Source organism: Limulus polyphemus, unplaced genomic scaffold, assembly GCF_000517525.1.
Source record: "Limulus polyphemus unplaced genomic scaffold, Limulus_polyphemus-2.1.2 Scaffold5209, whole genome shotgun sequence".
Taxonomy (NCBI): Eukaryota; Metazoa; Arthropoda; class Merostomata; order Xiphosura; family Limulidae; genus Limulus; species Limulus polyphemus.
Genome location: NW_013670819.1, coordinates 13730 through 24016, shown reverse-complemented (window position 1 = coordinate 24016; position 10287 = coordinate 13730). Strand labels below are relative to the sequence as shown.

Below are 10287 nucleotides of genomic sequence, written 5' to 3'. Positions count from 1 at the left end.
ATATTCAAGAATGGTTTTAAAATTACACTGCTAAGCCTAATAATCGTGTTGAATACTGAATTTTTAATGTTGTCAATAACTAGTCACAATTCATGATTTTCAAATCATCCATATCTTCAAGTTTCTATGCATTTCCTTCTTGGAAGTCTACAGGAATTCTCTATTATTATTTCCGCAGCAATACACACATATTGGCTTCTATTAAATTACTTTTAATGGTTTATATTTTTCATACACGGATCACTGGAAATACCCGATACTTGCCACCCCCAGAGTAGATTGTTTCATCTCTCACAGTGTAACGTTTTATTTTTTTTAGTGGTTTAGTTTCTATAAATCTTTTACACTATAGTTTTGAAGATTTAGTATGTGCGACTTCTATCGTCAGTACGATTGCGACATCTAATACACCATAAAGTAGTCTAAAATACGTATAAACATAAACTACCTTAAGTATATAAATACGATCCCTATTTTCTATCAGATCAAGTAAGATAATTGTAAAGTATCGCAAGGAAGATGTTAAGCGACTTAATTTCAGTCCTTCCCCGAAAACATAGGTTATAAACTAATTGGTAACATTTATCTGTGATTAATTAATTAATAACACTTAAGTGATTGTACTAACCACGACAACGATAGTTTTAACTTACAACATACAGAAACGCACAGTGTCGCCATCGTACGAGACATTCAAAAATTGTCTTAGAATTGTTATTGCTGCCAGTTCATCGAAAGACGTTGTTGTTTTAATAGTACTTATGTTTTATACAAATGTAATCTTGCAGTTATTGTGACGACACTTAGGTGTATCCTTATACCCCATACTAGAAATTTAATTCAGGAACCAAAAATAAAATACGAAAAATAATCTTCTATTTTATGAAATTTGTTGTACAAGTCACTAGTTTCATCGGACCAAGTAACCAAGCCGTAAATATTAGTAAAATTCTTAGAACCTAGGGGTGAAAAGGATAATGGCTAACACTACGTGTCAACTATATGTATTATAAACATTGCTGACGAGGCCATCTGTCCAATTTCAGAAGACAACCCAATATTTTAAAAGATTATGTTCAAAACTAACCTTCAACTGTTCAAAACTGCGTTTTTCTCTTTAAGCACTAAGCTACACAATGGGCTATGAAGATAGCTTTTATATACGGAAACATCTGTTAGCTAGAGTTCTTGCACAGATCTTAAAATATAACGTTCACAAATGGAAACATCGGCTCAAGTAGATACGTAGATCTTGAAAGTCGAGTTGTTCAAAACTTGATAACTGGACCAATTGTTGATTGAGATGTTGCAAAAGAAATATCTGCTGAAGCTTTTTGCCAGACACTATTCATAGCAGAAGCGCCTGGAAAATGATCTATAGGAAATAGTACAACTTATAAAATGAGTCAAATCAATGTAGGCCAGTAAGGCAATCACTGATTGGCATGTCCTTTAGCCAATCAGGAAATGTCACAGACCTACTGAAGGATGTATAGATTGCATAGAAATTCTTTTTGGCAGCAAAGGACAGGTTTATGTGTTTAATAAAGGTGGCTTCCAAAATATAGAGATGAAAGGTCTATCTGTGTAGTTGTAAAATTACTATTAATTCTCGTATTTATAAATGAAAGATCGTCAAACCAAAAGCTGTATATTAATCTTTTAATTTATTTTTAATAAAGCCGATTTCAATTACTGACTTGCCATCAGTCTAAATATTTTGAGTCAGCATTTAGTTACTTGGGGACTTTTTTGTTTTGAGAAGTTAAACTAACAAGTTTTATCTTAGACTCAAATGTTTAGAAAGTTTGTTTGAATTTCGCGCAAAGCTACACGAGGGATATCTGCGCTCGTCGTCTCTAATTTAGCAGTGTAAGACTAGAGGGACTAGAAATCATCACCACCAACCGCCAACTCTTTTATCAATGACCGCCACATTATAACGTCCCCATGGTTGAAAGGGCAAACATGTTTGGTGGGACGGGGATTAGAACCCGCCATCCTCGGATTTCGAATCTAGCACCCTAACCACCTGGCCTAAAAATTTTGTACTGTAAAGACAAAAATGCTTCTAAATATAATATTTCGGACATTTTATTACCCAGCAGTCAACACTCTTCAATTAAAAAAAACACTATCTGCAACTCATCACACAGATTAATCATATAGTGTTAACTGTTGCTCGCAAATATTAATTCACCACCTTTATCTAACCAAAATATTCAATAAATTTTGTGAAATAGGAATAGAAATGTGCTAGATTCATATAATAGAGAGTAATATATATATAATTGATGGTGAAATTTAACCTGTTTCACAGAAAACCCAAATTTTGGTTGAATTTTGCCAATTTAAGATAAAGAATAACCATGGTCGCAATCCGAAACAAAACCAATTATTGTGCCTATCTATGTTTGTCTTGTGCTCTTAGTAAAATATAAACTTTATCATTTTCTTATTTTGGAAATACTGATTAGAATGGACAATCACTGCTTTGGCTTCCAAAGTATCGAGGAGGTTATATCCTAATTGTGTATGTGCACTCTGTAATGCTTTCAGGTCTGTGTGAATCCAGGATGTGGCATGTAATAATACCCTTGCAAACAGAAGTCCGAGACACTTCTTTCCCGAATAAACTACCACAGATATCTGAGAACAGAGATAGGTGATTAGGAAATTTGCTGAAGCAAGAAGGATACAGAATCTGGGGAGGACTTTACAAACCTATCAGTCGACGAGCTTCGCAACTTCTGTATAAGTGTGTACCAGCCGTAACAGACTAAGTTGTGAAATGGAAAATACATGGATCAGGATCTGGAGGTTTTTCTTCATAAGGAAAAAATAATAACATCTTTTGGGTTGAGATCCAATCCAGACATGTAACCTTTGGATCAAGCATGTACAATGACTTTAGTCTGTGACAAACTGTGACTGGTACTGTCAATGAAAAGGTGTAACCAGGGTGTTTGAATGTTGTGCACATGTTACAATTCTTTCATGATACCTTGGACATGTATGATACACTAGTGAGATAACTGATTCTCCATCCCAAAGAACATATCACTGATGCTGTCTGTATCTGTAGTAGTACTGTTTGTTTTGTCAAATTTCACGTAAAGCTTCTCAAGAACCATCTTTAATTTAGAAGCGATAGACCAGAGGAAAAACAGCTAGTCAACATCAACTCTTGGGCAACACCCCTACAACTAAAGGGTGAGCAAGTTTGATGACTGAATTAAAACTTGTTACCCACATATTGAGACTTAAGTGCCCTAACCTCCGGGTCATTCCAAATCAAATAGTTCTGACCCTGATCAATATCCTCAAAATATATTAATGACTTTATATGTAAATATACACAAGTGATATGAAACAAATAATTTTTGATTCTATAAAGTCTGCCTGATAAACTTCACTATTTTAGTTTTGGTAGTTTTACAGTCAGAGTGTATTCATGTTTGACTTTAAATGTTTAGATATTTTAGGGTGAACTTAAATATTGTAATTACCTAATACATAATTTCAAATTGATATCCATACAGTTTCTTTGAAATTACAGCTATAAAGTCACCCTGATAAACTTCACTATTTTAATTTTGGTAGTTTTACAGTCAGAGTGTATTCATGTTTAACTTTAAATGTTTAGATATTTTAGGGTGAACTTAAATATTGTAATTATCCAATACATAATTTCAAATTTATATCCATACAGTTTCATTGAAACTTGGACCCAATTCTAAACTTATAGGAACCCTTCCTTTTTTTCACATTTTACTTGGAAAAACAACAACAAAGAATTACGTTTTTCTCAAATGTAAAGTTTCACAAAATGGACCAATAATCAGCATATATTACTCACTATTTTTTCAAATTTTGTCACTATTACATTTTTAAGTTGTGAAAAATAAATAACTGCAGTATACAGTGATTTCAGTTCCTAGAACCAAACTCAGATTTTGGATACTGAATGCACCAATCAGACCAACATTCTATAAAGACTAACTGTTTCAACTTTTGTCAAGATAAGTAAAACAGTAATGCAAAAAAGAATTACTTTAACAAGCCATGGAACTTAATCAAATCAGAAGCATCATATTTTCAAAGATTAGGTAAAATTCTAAACACATTGTATTATAAAAAAAATACACATGGACTAATATATAATGGTTTTAAACCACTTACATTGAAAATATTATGATACAAAATGTTTACAGGTTAATAATTAGCTGGTAGATAGTAAAAACTGGGAAGATGATTATATAGGCAAGAGGGCTTTGGATATGGAGGTGGAGGGGAGAAGGAAGAGAGGAAGACCAAGGAGAAGATGGAAGGATTGCGTGGATGGAGATATTAGAGAGAAAGGCCTTGTTGGGGAAGAATACGAAGACCGAGGAGAGTGGAAACGTGCTGTCAAAAATAGCGACCCCATATAAATACGGGAAAAGCTACAGAAGAAGAAGAAAAGTAAAAACTGTATAATTTGTCGTCACATACCATAACCTTTGACTGATACTAAGTTTGTAGTTTTAAGCACCTTATTTCTTTTTATCATTTTCAATAACTTGTCAACAGTTTTAATTTTTTTTTCATTTACTTTTGTATCAAATTCAAAATTTTTACTAATAACCCCTTCTGATCTTTCATGCTCTAAACCATCAGAGTGTTCGTTGATTCTAGATTCCGAAAGTTGAGAAACGGTCGATACACCTTGTTTTTCTAGAGTTAAACCACCAAACTCTCTCTCTTCACTACATAAATATCCAGAGGAAACTGGCATTTCACATACCTCACCAGTTTCAGTATTTACCACATCTTCATAGCTTTCATTACTACATTTTCTCTTTTTATTCTTCTTAGCATTATAAGAACTATTTCCAACAACATCTTTAACAGTATCCTCCAATGTCAATGTGGGTATCTGGGTTTTGGAGACTGACAGATATTCATTACTATTTGTGTGTATTTGGTTGGATTTTGCTTCAACATCTTTTTCACTTTTCTTCTTCTTTTTCTTTTTATTGAACAAAGTGTTATTAACACCCATGATCTCAGCATTATCCTTAGCTTCACTTCTCTCTATCACGTTATCCAGGTTGTTTATTTCATTCATATTTTCTCTGTGTGGCTTAATCTCAAATGATTCTTTTCTTTTTTTACTCTTTTTCTTTTCTGCAATTTTTTCACTAAAGTTATCAACCTCCCTTAATTTTTTCTTTTGTGTCGTACAACTATGGTCGTTGGAGATTTCCACACTTTCTTTATACTCTTTAAACGTTTGGCATCTCGGTGACTCAGGTTCAACAGTTTCCTTTTTCCTTTTCTTCTTTTTTGGTAATTCAGATAAAGTGGTTGAGGTAGGAATTAAATCAGTCTGTAACACAGTATCGCCTGCTTCGGAACTGAAGTTATAGTTTTTATAGTCATCAGTTTCAAGTTCTGGCTTTGTTTCGTCCTTGTCATTCATTTCTTTTTTTGGTATTTCCTGAATTAACTGACAGCTACTATTTTTTTCTTGTTCCTGCAAATAGATATCTAGAAATCTAACTTTTTTCTTTTGCTTTTGCACATTTGATTTTTCTTTGTTTGATGTAATTGACCCATCATAACTGGCTTCCAGAGATATATTTAAATGTTCATCACTACAAGTATCATTTCCAGGATTATTTGCTCCCATTTCATTCATCTCTCTTTCTTTTGAATGGAGTTCTGTAATTACAACAGTGAGGCTAACTGATTTGGTACATACATAATGATCTACATAAAAGTATGTTAAACATTGAATTAAAATGCTAACAAAAATAATAGCGAGGAAAAATTGAATAAAATTGTAAGGATCTGCTAAAATCCACAAAATTTGATATATATATATATATACACACACACATAAAAAAGCACAATTTTTATACATAACACATATAGAGACCAAAGTGACATCCATATATCTGACTGACACATACTAGGAAAATATCAAAATTAAAATATACAACTTTATAAAAACTTGAAATTACTGAAAACCTTTACTTCGTTTACACTTACATTACAATTTTTTAAAATTTATATATTGATAAACAACAAATACTTGTAAACCATCTATGTATTTCAAATAGTTTTAAAAATGGTTAGAATATTACTGTTCCTTCTTTGTAAACAAAAGATTACTCATCTTAATCTTTTTTGCTATAAAAAAGCATCATCAGCCCTTAAAGTACAAGCACACATACAAAAAAAACATGATCAGCTCTAACAGTATAAGTGCACAAAAAACATTATAATCTCCTGAAGTACAAGTACGCATGCACACACACACAAAAAACATGATCATCTCCTGAAGTACAAGCATGCACTCACACAAACACACAAAAACCATGATAATTTCCTGAAGTATAAGCACACAAAAAATGATCATCTGCTTAAGTATAAGCACACATACACACAAAAACAAAACATGATCATCTCCTGAAGTACAAGTACGCATGCACACAAAAACATTATATCTCCTGAAGTACAAGCACGCACTCACACAAACACACAAAAAACATGATCATTTCCTGAAATATAAGCACACAAAAAATGATCATCTGCTTAAGTATAAGCACACAAAAACAAAACAAAACATGATCATCTCCTGGGGTATAAGCACATAAAACACATGATCATCACCTGAAGTATAAGCACACACAAAAACATGATGATCATATTCTTACCAACTTTTCCTCTTCTTCCTTCTGAAATTTCTGCCATTTTCTTAGCAAAATAATCTTGAACACTTGTCCCACTGTGAAAGGTTTTAATGTTATCTTGGAGCTCCATTCCATTTGATATAGTTTCTACATCAGAGTTATCCTGATGAAAAAAAACATGCTATCACAAAAAAAACTTAATATCACACAAAGAAAGCTTTAAAACCTCTTCTAATTATGAAATAGGCTTGAGATAATGGCACATAAAAATAAAAAAACAATAAATATACAGTTTAAGAATATCAATTCATAACTAGGGAAAACTGAGATCAGGGTGATCATATTCTTTCTAAAATTCTTCCCCGACAATCCAGGTAAGATCCCATGTTTTACAGGCTGCACAACATACTGCCATTTCAAATTTTCCTCATAATTCTAACTAATTAACACCACAATAGCTTTGTAATCTGGTTATAAAATGTATTAAAAACTTCACAACAAACTTACTTCAGAACAAAATCTACAAACAAGGACACTGCATCTTGATGGCAGACAAGAAAATGTTACACTTATATCTATAAAACTTGATATATTAATAGAAAAGAAGGAGATAAAAATGCTTTCTACATTCTTACTAAATGGATTTATTTTGCAACATTTCCACTTTAGGCTAACTTCAATCAAAGAACAAAATCAACTGGCTGATAAAGATAACTTGATATAACCTACCATGAAATATAATGAATTAAATAATTATCACCAGATAAAATAGCATACAGCTACTTTTCAAGATCATGTTAAAATACACCCACAACTAAGCAGAATAACTTGAATAAGTGTGCAGGTTCTTGGTGTTGTGGTGGGGGGGGGGGATTTATCTGATGTTATCTGGTTCAGGAATAATTGTTTTATATTATTTTATCTTTACCACTATTTTCAAGTTCCTCAATCCTTACAGATTTTTCAGCCTCATGGTTACAATAATGTAGATAAAAAAACAGACACAAGAAATGATATACACTGTTAGTTGAAAAAAATCAAGACCAAACCTTTGATGACTCTTCCGAGGCAGAAAAATCAGCTTTCTTTCTTTTGTTTCCAAATATTGAAGCAATGTCATCTGAACTGTATCGACTGATATCTTTTCCCTTAACAAACTTGTGGTAACTGAAAAAAACAAAACAATCATAAACAGTTTTGGATGTTTACTCAAATATCTGTTTAAAAAATGAACTGAAAATAATTCAGGGGCTAAAAGACTCAGTTGAAATTGTAAAAGAATGTCTACGTATTTTTTATGTTTCACTCAACACAAAAAACCTAACTAATAATGTTATGATAAATGCTTTCTTATAAAACAGACAAAAGAATGTAGTTTAAAAGCAATTTCTGATAAAATGCAATTGTAAGATCCATATTTTATTCAAAAATAATAATATGTAACTTTTCTCATGTTCTTTCAAATATTCTTGGATATACAGGGTGGGGCAAAAGACAGGATAGAGTTATTTCATCTAGAAAATAGTTAAATTTCTAACTACTACTCTAAAACAATAATTAAATTAGTTTCAACTATCTTGATGATTTGTTTATTTGTTTGTTGAATTTTGTGCAAAACTACTAGAGGGGTCAAAGTGCCCTAACCAACAGGTCAAGCCAGGTCAACTAGTTCAGATCCTGAAGTTAAACACATTGGGATCTCTGTGCCCTGCCCAGTTAATGACTCTGTATGTAAATATACATAAGTGATATCAAATATAACAAATAATGTTTCATTCTATAATGTCAATCTGATAGATCAAATATAACAATGTTTCATTCTATAATGTCAATCTGATTGATCAAACATAATGTTTCATTCTATAATGTAAATCTGATTGATCAAACATAATGTTTCATTCTGTAATGTCAATCTGTTTGATCAAATATAACATTTCATTCTATAATGTCAATCTGTTTGATCAAATATAACATTTCATTCTATAATGTCAATCTGTTTGATCAAATATAACGTTTCATTCTATAATGTCAATCTGTTTGATCAAATATAACGTTTCATTCTATAATGTCAATCTGATTGATCAAATATGACGTTTCATTCTATAATGTCAATCTGATTGATCAAATATGACGTTTCATTCTATAATGTCAATCTGATTGATCAAATATGACGTTTCATTCTATAATGTCAATCTGATTGATCAAATATGACGTTTCATTCTATAATGTCAATTTGATAGATCAGCATTTCCCAAAGTGTGGCCGATGCGCAGAAAACTAAAAAAAATTAAATTAATTTTAACCCTTTCACTACCAACTGCCATTTTTAAACTTTCTCCAAGCCGTTGTTGTATATTAAAGAAAAATGTAACTAAACCAGTTAATATAAATATATTTTAATAAAAGTAATATTTTCAAATACATTACAATTTAAATTTTCATTTCATCTAACTTGGATTTCTCAGTATTTCAATTAAGCTAATATAACAAGAAGTCCCTCAGGAATTAAGGTGTTCCCACTTAGTGCAATTTAGAGAGCCTAAGATTAAGTTTTATGGTGTTGATAACTTTGAGATTCTTGTGAAATGCTGTAAATTTAAACCACATGTTAGCTAGATGCATCCCCCTGCTGAGTCCAAGCCTGTCTGCAGGTAAGATCAAAGAAGGGGGTTTTGTATCACATAAAAGGACCATTTGTTCATTAAAGTTAACCAGTTCTATAATACCAAAGTTTTAGGAATTTTATTCCAAATGTGTTAAATTTGCTTACTCTGTTAATGTAAATTGACCTGAGTGTTACATCTGGTAGCACAAGGTGGCAGCAGAAAAGTTGCTGGTGGCCAGTGCTAGAAGTGTCCGTTTGTTCTGAGAAGAGAGAGAATTGTTTGCGACTTAGTTTGTACTAACTAAAAATTTTTAAAATTATTCATTTAAAAAAAAACCCTCTCCAATATGGATAGCTGGCTGAAGAAACATGCATCACACAAGAAAACCTCAAGTGATGCACAAATGCAGCCTAGTTCTAGTGAAACTGAAGTTAGTGAAAATAATAGGCCTAGTTATAAACATTTAAGTGATGTGCAACTTGGTATCAAAGAAAAGAAGACCTCTTGGATTTGACAGTGTTGTGATGAATATTTGAAGTATGGTTTTATAAGTGGTGGTAGCAATAATGACTTGCCACTATGTGTTTTTTGTTTTTCAACATTATCAAGTGAGAGTATGAAACCATCAAATCTGAAATGCCAGATTTTTTCATAAATAAGAAAAATGAAATAGTTTTTTTCCAAACAAATAATTTCACACACTTTTTCCACAAGATCTTCCAACGAAGACTTGGTTATGGCTTCATATGAAATTTCAAAACTAATAGCAGAGATAGGTTATCCACATACCATTGGTGAAACGTTAACAGTTCCTGCAGTAAAAATAATTACATCTCATGTTTATAATAAACAAGAAAATCAGTTGAATTTACTCTCCCTATCTAATAATACAGTGAAGCGTAGAATTGTGGATATAGTGATAAATATTGAAGAAACTTATACGTCGTGTTCACTCTAGTCAGTTTCTTTCATTACAAGTGGATGAAAGCACAGACACAGCG

General features: G+C 31.9%; 1 protein-coding gene across 1 annotated transcript; it reads right to left on the bottom strand.

Moving 5' to 3' along the window:
• Positions 1 to 3573: 3573 nt before the first annotated feature.
• On the bottom strand, positions 3574 to 9545 carry LOC106472274. Its single transcript, XM_013932901.2, has 4 exons — positions 9451 to 9545; positions 7730 to 7847; positions 6705 to 6843; positions 3574 to 5706 (listed from the first exon to the last, which is right to left on the bottom strand). Exons 3-4 carry the CDS (start codon positions 6808 to 6810, stop codon positions 4487 to 4489), a joined length of 1326 nt encoding a protein of 441 aa, XP_013788355.1. The 5' UTR covers positions 6811 to 6843; positions 7730 to 7847; positions 9451 to 9545; the 3' UTR covers positions 3574 to 4486.
• Positions 9546 to 10287: the final 742 nt, after the last annotated feature.